Here is a 22,205-nt window from a genome sequence, read left to right as displayed (position 1 = left end):
CCAATCTTTAAGTGAACATTTCAAAGATCATGACAGACATCAATTATCTTTACTTCTAATCATAACTATTATATACAAGCTCATTCTTTCTTAAAATTGCCACAACAAAGGAATTCATAAATTTAAGCATCCCAATACAAAATGTAATACCTAATTTGTTTTGTATTATGAGTGTGTTTGGTAGTTTCTAGGTTTCTGCAGATTATTAAATAACCCAGTTTTCAAATGTTTCATTCAATTTTGAAAACAGGAAACTGAATTCAAAATGCAAGGTATATATATGTATATAATTTTCCTTTGTCTTCTTAATTTTTCCTTTTTCTGATCAAATCTTTCAGTTTCTCCTGCAAGTCTTTTCACTACATGTACTAATTCTACTTTACATATATGATAATTCATTTTTTTTTTCATTTGCCTTTCTTCCCCTCTACTTCCACCTGTAAATATAATAAACTAAACTACTGATACCCCCAGTTATCTCCAGGTGATACTTTTATATCTTAAAGGTGTTTATCATTTACTAAAGATGAAGACCAATAAACAACCCCCCCCCCCCCCCCAAAAAAAAAAAAAAAACACTAAACAAAAAACAAAACAAAATAAAATAAAAACTGATTAAATAAAAAGTTCCAATTGTTTTGTGAACTTTTTTTTCTCTCTGACCATTTACTTTCACTGATTGTACCTGAAACTGAATTGTAACATTTTCCTCAGGTTCAACTTATTTGAATAGATGTTATTTTACTTTAAAAAAAAAAAAGTCTCTGATGAGACTGTAGCTCTATTGGTTTGTATTTATAACAAAGGAAGAGAAAATTAGCACTTTTACTTGAACTATGCAACAGCAATAAATAGAATAACGGTTCCTTGGTTTAGTCTCTTTGTGGCAAGATTTATTGCAATCAGATTAAAACTGTTGGAGGAGTAGTCCTTTGGAAGTATTTCAGAGAAATTTCTATTTTTAGTGACCATGACATGACCATTCATCAAAATCAAAAACTGATATAAAATTATGTATCTCAGTGTAGTCTACTTGTGTGCCAAGATATACTGAAATCAGACCAAAACTGTAGGAGAAGTTGCATTTTGAAAGATTCAAAGAAATTCCTATTTTTTTTAGAAACCATGGCAACACTGTTCAAAAACCCATGCAAGGAATTATGTATCTAAGTATTATCTACCTTGTACCAAGTTATACTGAAATCAGAACAAAACTGTATGAGGAGTAGCATTTGGAAAATATTTCACAGAAATTTCTATTTTTAGCAACCTTGGCAACACCGTTCATCAAAATCAAAAACTGATGCACTATTTATGTATATTAGAGTAGTCTACTTGTGTGCAAAATTATATTGAAATCAGACCAAATCTGTAGGAGAAGTATCATTTTAAAGGAATTCCATTTTTAACCACGGCAACACCATTCATCAAAATCAAAAACCGATGCACTATATTATGTTTCTTATTATAGTCTACTTGTGTAATAAATTAGATGAAATCAGACCAAAACTGTAAGAGGAAAAGTGTTTTAGAGAAATTTCTATTTTTAGTAACCATGGCAACATCATTCATCAAAAACTGATGCACTTAATTATGTATCTTAATTAGTGTAGTGTACTTGTGTGCCAAGTTATATTGAAATCAGACCAAAACTGTAGGAGGAGTAGCATTTTAAAGAAATTTCACAGAAATTTCTATTTTTTAGTAATCATGGCAAAATTGTTCATCAAAATCAAACTCTCATACTAAATTATGTATCTTAGTGTAGTCTATTTCTTTGCCAAGTTATATTGAAATCAGACCAGAACTGTAGGAGGAGTAGCATTTAATAGGAATTTCACATAAATTTCTACTTTTTAGTAACCATGGCAACATGGTTCATCAAAATTAAAAACCGATGTACCGGATTATGCATCTTAGTGTAGTCTACTTCTGTGCCAAGTTATATTGAAATCAGACCAAAACTAGGAGAGGTAGTGTTTTGAGAAATTGTTTATGGACAGACAGGCGGACAACAGACACGTTACTATTGCATAAGCTCTTCTAGTCAATGACCAGTAGGGCTAAAAATGTGAAAACATTATGTATTTCTCTCCATGTGCTAGATAATTATACTGAAACTCCTATTTTTATAAAAGTAAGCTATGATAACTTGGATAGATGAATTCTCGTTTTTATTCTTTGAAACAAATTCCATTCATGTAACTGAAAAGAATTCATTTGTAACTATTTCTCATAGTGCATTCTATTGCTGTTGAATTTTGAAACCCTTCAACTTCATACCTTCTTAAACTCGAATATTTCTATCATAGAAAATACAGTTCTTGGGATTATATGTCAGATTTTTGTAACAAATTGCACATTTAGTGCTGTTTACTGATATAGATGACTTTTCTGTGATTTATAATCACAAATTCAAACAATTAGTAATTTTTACCCTAATATTATGGTCATTTATTGTCAGTGAAATAACTTACGTGAGAGCACCAATCCAGCACTATAATAAAACTACAATATATATAAGCTAACTGATTATAAATGCATGGATAGTGAGAAATCTCTGAAAATTATTTAATGTTTGTGGAACAAGACCACAGATTTCCATAAAATTGTAAAATAACTGCAAATGTAACTTTCTTTGACAACTATTTAAGTCTGCTTAAAAAGCAATTTGCCAATAAAATTGGGTAAGGTCATCATCCCATTGATTCAACCAAATACTAATACCTGTAAAACATGTTCCGAGGGAACAATATCACCTGCAGATACCCTTATCACAGTACAACCTTGGTACTGCCATTTCAACAATTACAGCAATAGCTGTATTGCATCATTCCTGCATGTTTCACGCTTTAATGGTGGGTGAATGCTCTGAAGCTTGAAAATCTCAAGCCGAGATACATCTAAGCCTAACATCAAAGCGAAACATACAAGAGCAAACTATTGCTGCAATAAATGAAACAACAAAATCTAAGTGGTACCATGATATATAATGCCAAGTACAACCAATCTTCAGTACTTGTTAAGTCCAAGAGGAATCAAAATGGATTGATTGTGTTATCTAATTTGGATAAAAATCTAGCATATATATATATATATATATATACACTGTATTATATAAAATCTGATTCACCTTCTTCATTATACAGAATGAGTTTTAATAAACGGACTTGATGAATTTTCAAGAAGATTGATTATAAACCATAACATCATATGGTATCCTGGAAAATTTCTTATAATTTCATTTGTGCCCACTTGCAAAGAGAAAAATTGCATCCTTTACTTATAAAAAAAAAATAATAAAAAAAAGAGAAATGCCTGTATAAACAAAGGCAAATGGGCTTAAATAAAAAGAAGGAATATTTCCAGGATGAAAAACCATACTGCCAATTGATTGTGGCATCTATGGTGATATATTTACCTGAGTATTAGATATATACACACGTCAAAAAGTTATTATAGGAAATATGTGCATAGAATTTTGATATGGTCTTCAATGATTGTTAAACTCTGATTACAACATGTATACAACGAATATTTTAAAATCTTTATTAATGGATAAAATTGGCAATTGTAATAAAACACTGACAATACAAGGAATAAAATAACAAATTTTCTCTCAAAAAAAAGGTGTGCTAAACTAATACATCAGATATGGAAAATTAATAAGGTTAAATGAAATATGCACTAACATTAAAACAGCTGATATATAATCACTAGCACCAGATATGAACTTGACTATGCAAAGCAGCATCATACGTCCCAAGTCTTGGAAAAAAAAAACACAACACAAGCTAAGGTGCAGGGCCTGCTGAACCACTACGAGCCTATTACAGGGCCTCCCTCACATATTATACCAAAAATAATATGGTATTTATATGCCTAAATGGTCTTTTATAAAAAATGTGCACACATAAATTGTGCAGAAGATCACAGATAAATTCTTGTGTGTTCAGTTACTGTACAAAGTGGGATTAATTTGGTTGAGTTGTAGATGACTTGAAGTTGTAAGTTGAGAGACAAGTGTGTGGGCTAGAGGTGGGTCACAGCAGACTCCAAGTTTATATACTCGCCATTAACTAGGCCTCCGTGGGAGTTTTCTTCTACGTCTTTTCTGCAGAGAGAAAATGGTGCAATCGTAAAAATGGTTTGGTAATCATTCAAGTATTTAAATGAAAATGGTCTAAATATATTTATAAATTTTTAAAAATAAAAAAATATATTTCAAACTCAACATTATCAAGAACAAAATAAAGTATTTCTTTCAAATTACTTCATCTGAAAAGTATTCTAAAAGCATGCATTCATACTTTCTAATATACGTCTGCAAATATATTACCTAAACAAAATAATGAATGATTACACAAATATCAAGCTTAAACTTAAAACACATTTTGTTTAACACTAATCGGTAAGTTTTCAAACAGACAAAATGCATGCTTTTTAAACAAAGAAAACCCCACAACATATCATATCAAAACAACTTTTCTAGAATACTTATCTTTTCTCCAAATAATTTGTGATCATAAATGCACTGAAATTCTCAAAAGAGAATTCAAGTAACCCATACCAAAAAGTTTTAATATTTTAATTAGAAACCATTCACAAAAATCTTTTTACAATAGAACTTTTCTAATCTTTTTAGCAAGTATTGTAGATTTTTGAAGTCAAGAGAAATACTGTATTCTCCCTATTAAGTGCCCCATGTGCTATGAAAATTGCAAAAAGGGGGGTGGATATTTTGTATTTATAATGGAATCCTTTCTGTGAAAATTTTTACACTCTAGTCCAGAGCATTAAATGATTTTTAACATGACGAAATCTTCTTGATTTGTGTCAATCTGACTCACTCCAGTCACAAAGACTGATGTCATGGTCAATTTTATTGGACATACCAATTTTCTATTGGATTTGAAGGTAGGACTTTCAGATATGGACACTTATATAAGTAAAGGTAATGCAGGGAGGGTGGGTCTTAATTCTATGACAATGGGCAAATACTTCAGGGGGCACTTACAGGGGCAGAGGCATTTAAAAGGGAGAATATAGTATTGTGCTTACCAATTAAAAAAAAGGCTTTCAAACACTAATGATAAAATAATAATATTGATCTTTGTCGTTTTAAATTTTACATTTATACAAATTATTAATAGTGCTTATAACCAGTGAAAATGATTTCTTTTTCAAAATATAATTACTAGTACACTACTGCCTTCAATGAGTTATATGACTGAAATTGTATATTTTTTTTATTTTGATGTTTTCTCCCTGGAATTATCAAAAGAATAATTCAACTTTTCAGCTAGCACAACCTGGCTATTTTATATCACATTAACTTAAAACTTGTAAATATTATAATAACCCTTCTTTATTTGAAACTTCATTTCTTATGTTTCTGGATTAGAATTCCCTTCGATCTTACTTACATGTAGTCCAATAAGACTATAGTGAGAGAAAATATGTCTACATATACAACCTTGCTATTGGATGTAATGGATTCAATAAACCCTTTTATAATTTAAAATCATGCTCATATGCCTCATATAATTGATATGATGACTGATATTTCTAAGTACATTTACACTACATAAAATTCTATTTTGAAATATAATGAACTACTTATTCAGCTACATAAGTTAATAGCTTATGACAGAAAATGCTATAAATATACTGTAAATACCAGGTAGGTTTAAATACAAGATACTAAACATCCAGTTGCAGAAACTGTCACCTTTTTATACTCTAGATATTTTATAATAAGAGTTGACTGCATATATATCAAATCATCTTCGCTAGGTAAGATGCTCTCATTTTCAGATATTGAGAGAAGTCAATGCTTGTAAGATGATTTGAAAAAGAATCCCAGTCAAGTCATTTACAGTTCTGCAGTTAAGTCAATCACTCCTGGCAATCTGTTGATAATACTATGCCAAGGTTACAAAATATGTATAAAGTTCTACACTCATCCAAAGCTTTATACCCAGATACAGTGCCGTGAATCATGCATACCAAAACACATACAACACATGCAACAAACACCAGGTTACCTGTTAGTTAAAAGTTTTGAACCTAGAAATGTTCATTAAACATTAGAAAGGAAATACATGTTAGCTTTAATCTGTTACTTGTATCCAGTTCTCTGTTAAACTGATTAACTGGTTCAGTTCTCCAGGTGAAATAGACCTTCCCTGCACCATCTTCACAAAATCCCATCATGCAATGCAATCACAAGGTCTCAGTCTGTTCCAATTCCAGAATGCAGTTCATCCAGTTCCAAATGGTCACAGTCTATGCTTATGTGACATATCATATGCAAAGCAAGTTTCAATCATCTAAATATTTTTTTTTCTTCAAAATGTGAGAATGTAAGTTTAACCAAATTCTTCACACAAGATTCTTCATTTAGGTGTTATCCAAGGGAAAACATCCCCAGATGGATGTCTAGTATAGCTTTTGGTGAAGGGACAGACTTGAAAAATTCACACATTTATAATGAATGCATTAGTTTAGGATAGAAAGCATGCACAGATTTTGGATGATTTTCCATATTTATTCACACAATTGCATCAGTCATAAGTGTTCTATCATCAACACATGGTCAGTATTAAAAAAAAAAAATCCCTTTTACATAGTGATATGTAAATGTGATTCACCATGAAAACAGAGGTATGGAATAACACAGAATCATTAAACTAATAAGTTACAACAACAAAAAATAACAGTTTTAAAAACCCACAGACAGACACAAAAATACATGTATATAAAATATACTGTATCTCAGTATGACATTAAACTTTATTCTAAAATAATGCTTTCTATATAAGTGATAAAAACTAAAATCATTAACAACACAGAAAAGAAATTTCGGGAGAAAAACTTTGGCCATTCTACAAAAATTAAGATAAACCTTAACCCTTTTTTTGTTAGTTTATTAAGTTAGGTCATATAAAATTAATTTTCAGACTTCCTCACTTCTGAACCCCTTGGCTCATAATAACTTGAAATATTTAATATCTGATTTTTTTTTTTTTTTTATTTGCATGAACTTTCAAATCTGAAACTGTGCTGGTTAAAAAATAGTATATATTTTATACTGAATGCCTTCTAATGAGGCATGAAAGGATAAAGTATGAATAAATTATAATCATTTTAATTTTCATATTTAGATGTGTGAAAATAAAGAAAATAACCTGCATCCAACGACTTTTCTCTCTTTGCCAGAACATTTTTTTCTTCATTATGAAGAATTTCTAGTAAATTTCCAAAGAAATTCCACTATCCTAACCATTTATATAAAGGGAAAAGATGAGAATCAAAAAATTAATTTTAAGTAGCTTTTTAATATCACCTGCAATATTTATTTATTTACAATATTACACCTGCTGCCTGTCCCTTACCATTAATAATTTTTCAACTTAACCTTAAAAAAAAACATATATCCAAATAAATATTACTGGATAAAATAAAGATTAGGTGAATGTTCATGTAAACGTGTGTGCACCACTAATACCAGGTATTGATCTTTTGAAGCTCTTAGAATTTTTTTTTGGGGGGGGGGGGGGGTGGTATGGAGATTGAAATACATGTATCAACAGACTTTACTGCAAGAGCCTGCTGCAAAATGATTCTTTTGAATCAACCCTCAGCAGATGAAATACTTGGGTCTTAAAATATCCAACATCAATTTTCATGCAAGTGAACAAAATAATTAGCCCAAATTCTCCTTTTCAAAACACTACGGCTGTCATTGTTAATTTCAGTATCGATATATTCAACTGACAAAATCTGAAAAAAATCTTACTGAAAAATCTTAAATTTCCATTATAAGAGTTAAGCACAACCTATTTTAAAAATAATATGCAGGAAGATTTAGTTGCAGTAACCTAACTGTAGACTTATCAGATACTCTCCAAACTATTGCAACTGTGAGAGAATCGTAAACTATCTGCAGATCTGTAGCTCACTCAGATAATTCAGAAAGACATTATGTCTGGCCAAATTATCTATCCCTGAGGGCTACAGTTCTGCAGCATATCATAATCCTACTTGAGATTATTATTTCTAGAGCTACAGCTGATTTCACAGACATCAACAATTTAGTAAATCAATACTTAATCCATCTCGCACAGCCATGATAATAGCATATAAATTTTGCTTTAAATATAGTCTTTTTCAATCTTTATGGCACAAAAATTTCCAGCAGTAAAAATAATATAAAAGGTTAATGAATGTATCCATTGAAAGAGAAATAATTAAAATTAAAATGTTGTAAATCTGAATATATCCAGCCAAATACAAGCAAATACGAGAATTAAGTTACCCAGGAAAAAAAAAACCTTTGAAGTAAAAAAAGTTGAAAAAAAATTAAAAAGACCATACAGAGCCACTAGGGACAATCAACTGTATTTTTACACAGGTATTCAATACATGTCTTTTCTGAACTTTTGTTGTAAATACATAAAATTTTTCAAGATTTTTGAAAAAAGTTTCATTAATGATTTCATTCTGCAAGATTCTAATGCTTCAACTTAACTTTCATCTAAAGTTCCCAAAATTGGCACTACTGGTATATTGTCAAAATACTTAACTATAAATTTTAACTATACTATATAAAATGACTTAGCAGTTGAATAATTCTAGGAAAAGCTTATTTCATGCAAGAGCTCCAGCAAAAAAAGCTTATAGCATTGTAAAGGGCAAAAGTGTCTGAATTTCATCACATGTCAACTTGAGGTACTGGTATACAATGCCCAAACTTGACCCTAAATTTCAGCAATGCAAAATAACATAAAAATACATGTAAAAATGCCTTCATTGTTCTCTGGACATTAGTAAGAAAGGGTAAAGGGACTATTTGGGCATAAACAAAATTAAAATGAGATCATGCTTAAACTGTAATTAAATAGGGGAGAGGGTAATAAAATGAGGTTCAAAACCCAAACAGTTAAATATCTGCCAAAAATATAACTGGCCAAACCATTCTAACATATGGCAAGACTGCAATACGTACACTATACAAGAGTACCAAAATCTTCGACCCTGTCAAAAGCAAAAGTACATAAAATCGATCTTGTCTTGTAACCAATGGAACAAACATGATGACACTGATAAAGGTTTATACACTGTAAAGCACAGCTTACATGCCATTTACACCTGGCAAATTTTAAACACACTTGCATTCTCAAAATTAAGGCAGTTTGCATTTTGGAAGTTGTATTTTTTATCAATTATGATTGGCAGCATTCTGGATTTCATTCAGCTTTTTTTTTTTGGTATATGTGTATTTTACATAAGGCATATAATGGAACCATGCAGGCCTTTGCAACATTTCATTTCAATACCCTAACTGATTGTCTTACATAAAGGCCTTTTTTGCAAATCTCAAAAGAAAATCATAATACTGGCAAAAACAATCTTCCAAATTCCAAATGGATTTCACTAAATTATTTAAATGGATTTTCCATTCAACATTTCACCATAAACCAACAAACAAAACAAAATAAGATTCTGCGACATCTTAGCACTAATAAGATTGATTAAATGTTTCATCACACAAATATCGCAAAGGTATGTACTAAAATGACCCTAAATGGCTAAAATATATAACAAGGAAGATTGAAAGAATACAATATTCCCATAATCCCTCAATAAACCCTAATCTGATCTACATAAACAACAAATATTAAAATACAAGAAACATAGATCCTTTGAAAAACAGACACAGGGTGGCCATACCACATACAAATTCACAACGTATGTTTCGTGTCTGTACTAGAGATTTTTATGAGTTAATGGTGATTAGTGTTTTTTAGATGAGTTTGTGTAATGCCCCCAGTAATACTGAGCTTTTTTGTTTAATACGGGAAGTATATGATGGTCAGTATTTTACAGAGGAAATACCAGTAAGTTCTGAATTCTAAATGAAGGAAGTGCCTTACAGCAGCCTTATTAACAGATCTGCCTGAGGGGTGAGCATGACTTATACTGAATGATATACATGTATGAAAATTTGCAAAAACAAGCACTTGTTGGGTCCTCTTGCTTATACATGTATAACCAAAATATAGAGACAACTTGATGAAAGAAATCCAATATCAAAAAGGCTTTTGAAATGAATCTCTCTATATACATATATGCAGTCTATGTATGAGATGATATTTGGGCAACAAAATATTTAACATTAAAATTTGATGTACATACACAGTTAATCACCTTAAACTGTTTTGTGTGAAAATATCTTTATGCTTGTTAAGAGATGATGAATGAACACAAACCAAGAAGACACTGTTAATTATGCCAACAAGTGAAATGTCCCATGTAATACCAAATACTACAAAGATGGAAAGACTGTTCCAATAAATGGTACTAAGATTGGATGTCACATTACATTTTGTTCTACAATATAAATGTAAATAAATTCACTCTACGACTCTTTCTGACTCAGACAAAACATAGGTAATCAGAGATTACAGAGCTCACCTCATCGAATGTTGTCTTTAAGTATGGCAAAGTCCCACACTAAACTAATAACCTTGGAGTGTGCATCCCTAGATGCAACATTTATGCAATTTTGGTCTGATAGGGCTTGCAATTACTTTGGAATAGACTTATCTGAAAACTCAAAACTAGTCACTCATCCAGAAAATGTAAGTCAAATCCAGCATCTGAAGCAAGTTTGAGATTGTTTGTTCCTTGATGCATCACCCATGCAAGTTTGGTTCAGATAGGCCTTATAGTTACTTGGAAATGAGATCTGCTCCAAAAAACTTTAACCTGGTTACTCATCAGGAAAATGTAGGTCAGATCCAGCATCTGAAGCAAGTCCAGTAGTGTGCATCCTTAGATGTATCATCCATGCAAGTTTGGTCAATATAGGGTTTATAGTTACTTGGAAATGAGATCTACTCCAAAAACTTTAACCTAGTCACTCATCCGGAAAATGTAGGTCAGATCCAGCATCCGAAGCAAGCTCAGTAGTGTGCATCCTTAGATGTATCATCCATGCAAGTTTGGTCAACATAGGGCTTATAGTTACTTGGAAATGAGATCTACTCCAAAAACTTTAACCTAGTCACTCAACCGGAAAATGTAGGTCAGATCCAGCATCTGAAGCAAGTTCAGTAGTGTGCATCCTTAGATGTATCATCCATGCAAGTTTGGTCAATATAGGGCTTATAGTTACTTGGAAATGAGATCTACTCCAAAAACTTTAACCTAGTCACTCATTCGGAAAATGTAGGTCAGATCCAGCATCCGAAGCAAGTTCAGTAGTGTGCATCCTTAGATGTATCATTCATGCAAGTTTGGTCAATATAGGGCTTATAGTTACTTGGAAATGAGACCTGCTCCAAAAACTTTAACCTGCTCCAAAAACATAACTTGGTCATTCTTTAGCTGAAATTGCAGCATCTGAAACCATGACTGGTACAATGAAACACACTAGAAGCATCCTCCATGCATCTCTGACTAATATAGGCCATAGAAGTACTTGAAAAGAAAACTGCTCCAGAAAGCTTAACCTGGGATGCTGACGCTGAGGGTATTACATAAGCTCCCCCAACTTCGTTGAGGTGAGCTAAAAAACTAGTATACTTGTATCTTCAAAATAAGCAAGAGACAGCATTATGTTTCGTTTCTGAAATATGGAGACAATATATGAAACAAAGATGAACAAAGAGTGCAAGAGAGATAACTCACAACAGAAAATTTTCCACAAAATGTTAGTACAAGTACCTATAATGACTATATATATATAGGTGTTACCCATTTTCCTTTGTGACTATATGTTAGTGGCCAAATTCAAACTAACTACCCCCTTCTTCCTGTTAAAAAGCATGCAGGTGGATTTCAGATCACCTGCCAAGACATGCACAATTTTTACATTATTATCAACTCGGAACAATATATCCTTGCTTTGTACATACAAAGTAAATTCAAATGTATATTCAGTTATCATTTCTCACTCACATGTGTAACCAATAAATCTTATTTGAAAGTATGAAATGGACATACACCACCATACAGGTGGAAATACTGCTACAATAAAAACATAAATATATATTGCACTTTCATCCCTCAGGGTTGCTATATGATGTCATATTCCACCCGCTCTGTGTTATAAATAGCTGCTCGATAACTGTACCTCTCAGACAGGCTCCGCTGGACCGCACCCCGATGTGAAGGTGAGGCTCGTTTATCTAGGTCAACTGACTCGTCCACTTCACCGATTACCGTCTCCACAAGTGAAGGCTCCAGTTCAGGGAAAGCCGTCATGTGTGCCTTGAGGAGGTAAACATAGGTCTTATATCGCTTCAGCTAAAAAGAAATTAATATAAGTACATTTAATAAATATTCTATTTTTAGAAAACTACATAAGAATAAAGAAATATGAAAAGTCAGTGAACAAATTCATTGACTATTTGTGAATTTAATACAGTCAAACGTCGTTATCTTGAACTCGGTGGGACTGAGAAAAAACTTCGAGATATCTGACAATTTGAGATATCTAGGGTAAAATACTTAGAGAATAAATGAATAAGAGGGTGGGACTTCCAAACCACTTTGGCATGTTCAAGATACCAAAGTTCAACTGTAGATGTAACAGTGGTTCTTTATTTAATATGTTCTATTGCATAGTGACAGCAAAGAACTTCAGTCCTGGATCTGAAAATCAGAAACAAGTTAAGAAGAATTTCCAAAAATTGTATTGCACACTGGCAATGTTTAAACTTAACAACACATTCTAACCTCATGTTCTAGGTAACTTTCTTTATCTATGTAGTCCTGAATAATTCTGGCTTTAGATCCCTTCTCCGGAGGATACTGTCGGTGTTCATGTAAATCTCTCTCAATCTCCAACGATTTGTTCTCATGACTCTCCAACTGCTCTCTCTGAAATCAATCAAACTTCACATTGAATGTAAAATAACTTAAGACCTAGAAGACTTTCATCCTTCCATAAGGTTAATTTTTCCTTTAAAATAATAAAAATTGAAGTGATATCTTGTTTTCAACACTTTCCTTTTCTACTAATCAAAAATACATTTAATTTACTGCCAAGTAGTTTAATACATGTACCAAGTTTAGTTTGGTATAGGTTGCTGGTAACAAGGAGCGCTGGAACTTCTTCTGTGACCCTACTGCACTTGGCAAGGCGGGAGAAGAGAGGCTGGCGGCCACATAGTTTATTGTGTCGATCCAGGACTGAAGTTCTTTGCTGTCACTATGCAATAGAACATATTACATTTCTTAACACAGCTGCACTGCTTACTGGGCAATCTTACAGTGAACTGAAGTTAAAATCATTATCTTACAGAAATACAGTTACCCAACTACAACCCTAAAATTAAATCTCTTCTCATGTGACATTAGAATAATGTTCCAAAGTCAGTGTTATTTGCTGACCTCTAAATACAACTAAAATAATTTTTTTTTTTTATTAAACTGAACAAAATAAGTATTGTGCAAAATTAATTACTCTCCCTTAGTTAAAAATCATAACCATGAACAAAATGGATCTAAAACCCTATGTAACCTTGTCTGTATGAGGTATTCAGCCCAGTCTGCCGTCTCCAGTCGGAACACGTGTTGTTTTTTGGTATAGTCTGTAGCCTTGGAGGCCAGACTGTGATGAATCCGAATGGCATTCTGTAATCCCTCTGACCCCTGACCTTTACTGTGTTGATCTTTGTGCAGATACAGAACCATGTCCCGTAGAGATGAGTAAAACACTTTCCACCCTCTCTTACCAAGTGGAGCTAGAGCAATTAATTTGATTCATTATGAACACTTATTATAATTAGGTAGTAAACCAGGTTCGTTCATAAAAAAAAAGAGTCTCAGGGGCCACATCGCTCACCTGAGCACTCTGGCTAGGAAAAAGCAGAAATCAGTTCAGTCTTAAAAAGTTTAAATATAAAACTGGTTCGGGGGGGGGGGGGGGGGGGGGGGGGTTAATTAACTTGAATCTAAACTTCATAGGGATGCTTTTGAATTAATATGACAAATAATGGCTTTGCTGTTCTTAAGAAGAAAATTTTGATTGATATATCCTTTGTATGATCCCCTGTTATGGCCCCTCTATTCTCCAGAGGATCATGATTTGTACAAATTTGAATCTACATTACCTGATGATGCTTCCATTTAAATATGACTAATGGCTTAGCTGTTCTTGAGAAGAAGATTTTTAAAGATGTTCCCTATATATATATTCCTATGTAAAACCTTGATCACCCATTGTGGCCCAACCCTACCCCTGGGGGTCATGATTTGAACAAACTTGAATCTACACTACCTGAGGATGCTTCCATATAAATATGACCAATCATGGCTTTGCTGTTCTTGAGAAAAAGGTTTTTAAAGATTTTTCCTATATATTCCTATGTAAAACTTTGATCGCTCATTGTGGCCCCACCCTTCACCAGGGGGTCATGATTTGAACAAACTTGAATCTACACTACCTGAGGATGCTTCCATATAAATATGACCAATCATGGCTTTGCTGTTCTTCAGAAGAAGATTTTTAAAGATTTTTCCTATGTATTCCTATGTAAAACTTTGATCCCCCATTGTGGCCCCACCCTACCCCTGGGGGTCATGATTTGAACAAACTTGAATCTACACTACCTGATGATGCTTCCATATAAGTTTCATATTTTCAAGCACAATGGTTTTTGAGAAGAAGATTTTTAAATGATGCCATTAATTTTTCATGAATTCATAATTATCTCCCCTTGGAAGAAAGCGTTGCCCTTCATTTGAACAAACTTGATTCCCCTTTACCCAAGGATACTTTGTGGCAAGTTTGGTTGAAATTGGCCCAGTGGTTCTTGAGAAGAAGATGAAAATGTGAAGTTTATGACAACGACGACGACGACTACGACAACGAGGACAGACAACGGACAAATTTCAATCAGAAAAGCTCACTTAAGCCTTCGGCTCAGGTGAGCTAAAAACAACTAAAATTGTAATCTTTTCAAGACAATTCACATTTCCCATCAGTTTATATTTGTCATATTGACTGGTCTGTTATGACAAAATTTGACAAAATCAGGTATCTATGGGAATAACTTCTTTTCCTTAATGAATCATAAAACTTCCATCTTTTTACTGGTACAAAAGATTCCTTTAATTTTTTCACAATCAATTTAAGTCTTACTTTTTCTATTATCAGGCTCTTTGCAACATTTTCTCATAATATAACCACTCTTATATTCTGTGGTTTGACTAGGATCGGGGATCTACAAAACAGTACAACAAACTCAGCATCAAATGTGATATTTCAGGGATATTTTGTGTAAAAATGACTCTGGGTAATTCCAGAGCTAATATGGCAGTTTATGCCTTACGTCTAAGTAGGGATTGTGTAGAGCAATGCTTGGCTGACTAGGGGCAGATAACTTGTCGTCTACTTCAGAGATATTATCTTCGTCTTCCTCATCCCTGTCAAAAATTAAACAAAAGTAAATGATACATACCACAGTCCACAGCACACAACAGACTGAAGAGCTTTACATACCACAACACACACCAGACTGAACAACTTACATACAACAGCACACACCAGACTGAACAACTTACATACAACACACACCAGACTGAACAACTTACATACAACAGCACACACCATACTGAACTTTACTACAACAGCACACGCCAGACTGAGGAGCTTTATATACCACAGCACACAACAGACTGAAGAAGTTTACATATCACAACACACACTAGACTGAACAGCTTTTTATTACATTTTCAACAGTGAAATACTGTGATTTATTCATTGAATAAAAGTGATATCCTTTCACAGTGTGAAAGGATACCAAAGTGATATTCTGTCACAGTGTGAAAGGATATCAAAGTAAGTAAAATATAATTTCTGCCCTGTAACAAGATTGAGATAGAAACTAAACCATCTTGACAGGGATTAAAACTGCCAATTTCTTCCGAAATATGTTGCTAAAATCTATGTTACAATGTTTTTAATCTCACAACTGCCAAGCTATGACTTCTTAACTGCTACAACTATGACGCCACAGCCTATGACACTGTGTTAAGAAAAGAGAGAGGCAAAGGGAAAAAATCAAAGAAAATGTAATAAACAGAAAATTCAATGTTTTGTAGTTGGATATAGAATTTATTTCACTCGTGAGACAGGATTTTTTGATATTTTCACTCATGCTTTGCACTTGTGAAAATATCAAAAATCCTGTCCCACTCGTGAAATAAATTCCATATCCAACTACAAAACATTGAATATCCTCTATATATACCACAGCACACACCAGACTGAACAGCTTTAATTACCACAAAACATACCAGACTGAACAGCTCTACATACCAAAGCACACACCAGACTAAACAGCTTAATATACTACAGCACACAACAGACTGAAAAGCTTTACATACGACAGCACACACCAGACTGAACAGCTTAATATACGAGAGCACACAACAGACTAAACAGCTTAATATATGACAGCACACACCAGACTGAACAACTTACATACCACAGCACACACCAGACTGAACAACTTATATACAACAGCACACACCAGACTGAACAACTTATATACAACAGCACACACCAGACTGAACAACTTACATACAACAGCACACACCAGACTGAACAACTTACATACAACAGCACACACCAGACTGAACAACTTTACATACCAAAGCACACAACAGACTGAACAGCTTTACATATCACAGCACACACCAGACTGAACAACTTTACATACCACAGCATACAACAGACTGAACAGCTTTACATACCACAGCACACAACAGACTGAACAGCTTTACATACCACAGCACACAACAGACTGAACAGCTTTACATACCACAGCATACCACAGCACACAACAGACTGAACAGCTTTACATACCACAGCACACAACAGACTGAACAGCTTTATATACCACAGCACACAACAGACTGAACAGCTTTACATACCACAGCACACACCAGACTGAACAGCTTTACATACCACAGCACACAACAGACTGAACAGCTTTACATACCACAGCACACACCAGACTGAACAAGTTTACATATCACAGCACACACTAGAATGAACAACTTACATACAACAGCACACACCAGACTGAACAACTTATATATGACAGCACACATCAGACTGAACAACTTACATACAACAGCACACACCAGACTGAACAACTTACATACAACAGCACACACCAGACTGAACAACTTACATACAACAGCACACACCAGACTGAACAACCTTACATACCACAGCACACAACAGACTGAACAGCTTTACATATATCAGCACACACCAGACTGAACAGCTTTACATACCACAGCACACAACAGACTGAACAGCTTTATATACCACAGCACACAACAGACTGAACAGCTTTATATACCACAGCACACAACAGACTGAACAACTTTACATACCACAGCACACAACAGACTGAACAGCTTTACATACCACAGCACACAACAGACTGAACAGCTTTATATACCACAGCACACAACAGACTGAACAGCTTTATATACCACAGCACACAACAGACTGAACAGCTTTATATACCACAGCACACACCAGACTGAACAAGTTTACATATCACAGCACACACTAGACTGAACAACTTACATACAACAGCACACAGCAGATTGAAAAGCTTTACATACAACAGCACACACCAGGCTGACCAAATATTTTATGCTGAACAGCTTAAAAATTTTCAGCATAATCATAGTATTGAAAATAATGCAATAAGGACACATCTTACTCCGTAAAATTCATCCTACATTAACAGATACAGTGTTCATGTAGTTTATTACCGGATATGAAAAAAAGTAATTTTATGCTTTGAATATGTACTTCTAAATTTAAATTTTGTTTCTAGTGAAATAACAAGGTGCTATCTAGAATTCATTTAAATTTCATCCAAGCAAGTAGCTATTTAAAGTGACATTCAATGCAGCAATTATAAAGTCTGACTTAGTCTATGGATGTTACATACATGGCCCACTCTATCTGTTCCGTCTTTATGGCATGGTAAATGTTTTTCAAAACCTCCTTGTTAAAGTTCTCTCCATCATTTAATTCTGATAAATTCTCAATAAATTCATGACAGGTCATCCTCTTCTTAATGCCCTACAATGAAGAAAAAAAAGTGTTAGTAATGCTAAAAAAATCTAACGTAGACTAGATTACCAAATTTTCCCAACACCTTATTTTCGTGAGATAGATATTTGGTACTTATAAGTGGGACAAAATTTCACGAATGCTGATTATTGCTGTATATATATCCATTGCTAATAAAAATATATGCAAGAATGAAATTTTTGTGAGCAGACCGTTTCGTGTAATTATGTGAAAACAAAGTTCTCGCACATAAAAAGTGATTAATAGTAGCAAGAAAACCTCAACGGCAGAAAAAAGTTCAAAATGAAAATAGACAAAATTGTTACCTGTCCGTGAAGATCAGTGTTAAGCAGCATAATGGCACAAGTGAGAGTATGACAGGCATCTATTTGTAGAAAAAGATATTCAATGTTATTATGAACAACCAAACTGTACTTATAATGCAGTTCCAATTTGGCAACTCTTTTAAATCAAAGCATACCGAATACAGGGTTATTTTCACCCAGTGGGACAGGATTTTTTTTTAATACTTTCACGAGTTCAAAGCAAGTGAAAATGTAAAACAAGAGGCCCAAAGGTCATATCACTCACCTGAGCACTTTGACTACTGCTAGGGAAAAGCAGAAATCAGTTCAGTATTAAAAAGTTTAAATATGTAAGTGATCCCCCTACCTTCTGGATGATTTGAACAAACTTGAACGACAGACGACACATGACAGAAGGACGCCAGACACTCTTTGAGCAGAAAGCTCACTTGAGCTTTCAGCTCAGTTGAGCTAAAAAATTGTGTCTATCAAGTGAAATAAATTCATATCCAACTACAAAACATTACATTTTCTTTTTATTATATTTTCTTTGATTTTCCTTTTGCCTGTCATTTCATAACATATTGTTGTGGGCTGTGACATCATAGTTGCTAGACGACATGGCTAAGCCAATCAGAAATTGAAAATTGTAAATTTTTACAACAATTTGAAGAAACTCAGGCAGTTTAAGTCCACGTCTTGCTATCTTACGACAGGAATATTTTTTCTATAATACTTTTGTGAAGGGAAGAAAAATCTTGAGTTTTGCCACACTTTTGATATTTTTCACAGTGAAAAATATCACTTTTATTTTTATGGACAAATTAAAATATTTTGCTGTTGAAAATCTTACAAATTTTCTTTCACAAAAGAATACCAAAATTCCAAGTCCAGGTGAGTGGTATTGAGACTTACCAACAGAGTTAAAGGCTCCTGGATTGCATTCCAAGTATCGCCTAGAGAAATGATCAAGGACACGCTCTCTTTCCTGAGTTTCACCAATAAGAGAAAAATGATTTAGGAATTTCCGTAATGCCATATCAAGAGAGTCTCCTTCAAAGTTAAAATATTTCAAGTATTCATCAGCCACCAGTGCACTAAAATCATTCCTGTGATAAAAAAGATAAAATAAATAATGAAATAGAATTATATACATATGTACACTAACATATAAACAACTATGCAATTGTGTCCTTTAATAAAGCCTTACTTGGCATTCATCATTATGAGGCCCCAATGCATGGCCTTGATAGTATCCTAAGTAGAAGCCCATGATATTCACAATTTTTGTCAACCATCCATTAGATACAAAATAATATCAAAAAAGTTAAACTGGTTGACAATTTTTTTCATAGCCACTTCAGAAAAAGGAGCCCAAAATATTGTTCATAGGCTTATTTTGCCCATGTTACTTTACATTTTCAAACAATTTTGCCCCATTTGTCACATGTGAGGGACAACAACAAATTCAGTAAAACATGCTTATAACATCTATAAGTGCCAGGGACATACACATGATTCTTCTGACGGGAGACAAAATCTCAAGATATTGCAACCCCCTTCCACCCTCCCAATTAATTTTTAAATCTTCTGTTTTGAAAATCTTCGTATTGAATATTTATTTGACCAGTCCATCCATATAAACAAGAGGTCCATGGGCCACATCGCTCACCTGAGTAACTTTGGCCATGCTGTTCTTTAACAGATTTCCCCCCTTTTAATATACCTATTGTGGCCCCGCCCTACCCCCGGGGGTCATGATTTGAACAATTTAGAATCTACACTACCCCAGGATGCTTCCAAATATGTCTCAGCTTTATTGGTCCAGTGGTTCTTGAAAAGAAGATTTTTAAAGATTTTTCTTATATATTTCAATGTAAAACTTGGATTCCCTATTGTGTCCCGCCCTACCCCCGGGGGGTCAAGATTTGAACAATTTAGAATCTACACTACCCCAGGATGCTTCCATATAAGTTTCAGCTTTTCTGGCCCAGTGGTTCTTGAGAAGAAGATTTTTTAAGATTTTTCCTACATATTTCAATGTAAAACTTGGATTCCCTATTGTGGCCCCACCCTACCCCCGGGGGTCATGATTTGAACAATTTAGAATCTACACTACCCCAAAATGCTTCAATATAAGCTTCAGCTTTTCTGGCCCAGTGGTTCTTGAGAAGAAGATTTTTAAAGATTTTTCTTATATATTTCAATTTAAAACTTGGATTCCCTATTGTGGCCCCGCCCTAACCCCGGGGGTCATGATTTGAACAATTTAGAATCTACACTATTCCAGGATGCTTCCATATAATTTTCAGCTTTTCTGGCCCTGTGGTTCTTGAGAAGAAGATTTTTTAAGATTTTTCTTATGTATTTCAATGTAAAACTTGGATTCCCTATTATGGCCCCGCCCTACCCCCGGGGGTCATGATTTAAACAATTTAGAATCTACACTACCCCAGGATGCTTCCTTATAAGTTTCAGCTTTTCTGGCCCAGTGGTTCTTGAGAAGAAGATTTTTTAAGATTTTTCCTACATATTTCAATGTAAAACTTGGATTCCCTATTGTGGCCCCGCCCTACCCCCGGGGGTCATGATTTGAACAATTTAGATTCAACACTACCCAAGGATGCTTCCGTATAAGTTTCAGCTTTTCTGGCCCAGTGGTTCTTGAGAAGAAGATTTTTTAAGATTTTTCTTATGTATTTCAATTTAAAACTTGGATTCCCTATTGTGGCCCCGCCCTACCCCCGGGGGTCATGATTTGAACAATTTAGAATCTACACTACCCCAGGATGCTTCCATATAAGTTTCAGTATTTCTGGCCCAGTGGTTCTTGAGAAGAAGATTTTTTAAGATTTTTCTTATATATTTCAATGTAAAACTTGGATTCCCTATTGTGGCCCTGCCCTACCCCCGGGGGACATGATTTGAACAATTTAGAATCTACACTACCCCAGGATCCTTTTGTATAAGTTTCAGCTTTTCTGGCCCAGTGGTTCTTGAGAAGATTTTTAAAGATTTTTCTTATGTATTTCAATGTAAAACTTGGATTCCATATTGTGGCCCCGCCCTACCCCCAAGGGTCATGATTTTTACAATTTAGTATCTACATTATCTTAGGATGCTTACACATAAGTTTCAGCTTTTCTGGCCCAGTGGTTCTTGAGAAGAAGATTTTTTAATGACCCCACCCTATTTTTGTCTTTTCTTGATTATCTCCCCTTGTAAGGGGACTTGGCCCTTTATTTTAACAATTTACACTCCCCTTCACCCAAGGATACTTTGTACCAAGTTTGGTTAAAACTGGCCCAGTGGTTCTTGAGAAGAAGTTGAAAATGTGAAAAGTTTACAGACGGACGAACGGACAGCTAGACAGATGGACGGACAACGGACAACGGGTGATCAGAAAAGCTCACTTGAGCTTTCAGCTCAGGTGAGCTAAAAATCAGACAAAAGGTCATCATACATGAAGGTTCTCAGAATAGGTGATTTTCAAAACATAGATTTTCTCTTGCACTATGATCTATGCATGTAAAATAAAAAAGATGTTTTTGGTTCATGGTTACTATGGAAACCTGGCCAAAGAAATTCCCCTAGGAACTGGTTAATTTTTCCATGTGGTAGGACAAAAGTCACTTATCTTGACAGACTTGAAATGAAATGTAAATATGAATAAAATTATTCCTCTTCACTGGTATATCAGATTTAATGATAGTTCTGTGATAGACATTGTAAAATTGCATGTCTTGCATTTTTGCTGATTCAGCATTTTTCTTGATTTT

The 22,205-nt window shown here is 34.0% G+C and overlaps 1 protein-coding gene across 5 annotated transcripts in view; it reads right to left on the bottom strand.

Annotated features, from left to right (window-relative positions):
* The window catches only part of LOC133184182 (PH and SEC7 domain-containing protein-like), a 36,075-nt gene that overhangs the window by 486 nt on the left and 13,384 nt on the right, over window positions 1–22,205 (bottom strand). For 2 of the 5 annotated variants that reach the window (XM_061319098.1, XM_061319099.1), the window contains exons 3-12: window positions 19,342–19,535; window positions 18,448–18,506; window positions 17,997–18,130; window positions 15,348–15,441; window positions 15,158–15,239; window positions 13,535–13,757; window positions 13,078–13,222; window positions 12,748–12,891; window positions 12,143–12,315; window positions 4,074–4,114 (exon numbers count right to left, since the gene is read on the bottom strand). In XM_061319098.1, coding sequence (XP_061175082.1) covers window positions 4,074–4,114; window positions 12,143–12,315; window positions 12,748–12,891; window positions 13,078–13,222; window positions 13,535–13,757; window positions 15,158–15,239; window positions 15,348–15,441; window positions 17,997–18,130; window positions 18,448–18,506; window positions 19,342–19,535 — 1,289 coding nt within the window. Of the gene's footprint in view, window positions 1–3,532; window positions 4,115–8,639; window positions 9,040–12,142; window positions 12,316–12,747; window positions 12,892–13,077; window positions 13,223–13,534; window positions 13,758–15,157; window positions 15,240–15,347; window positions 15,442–17,996; window positions 18,131–18,447; window positions 18,507–19,341; window positions 19,536–22,205 lie in introns of those variants that run through there. The other 3 variants (XM_061319101.1, XM_061319100.1, XM_061319103.1) reach the window with 3 other exon arrangements.

Source organism: Saccostrea echinata, unplaced genomic scaffold (assembly GCF_033153115.1).
Source record: "Saccostrea echinata isolate AGI-Se365-2 ecotype Australia unplaced genomic scaffold, CSIRO_AGI_Sech_v1 ptg000010l, whole genome shotgun sequence".
NCBI lineage: Eukaryota > Metazoa > Mollusca > Bivalvia > Ostreida > Ostreidae > Saccostrea > Saccostrea echinata.
Note: the sequence above shows the minus strand (reverse complement) of the source record. Positions and strands in the feature narration are given on the sequence as shown.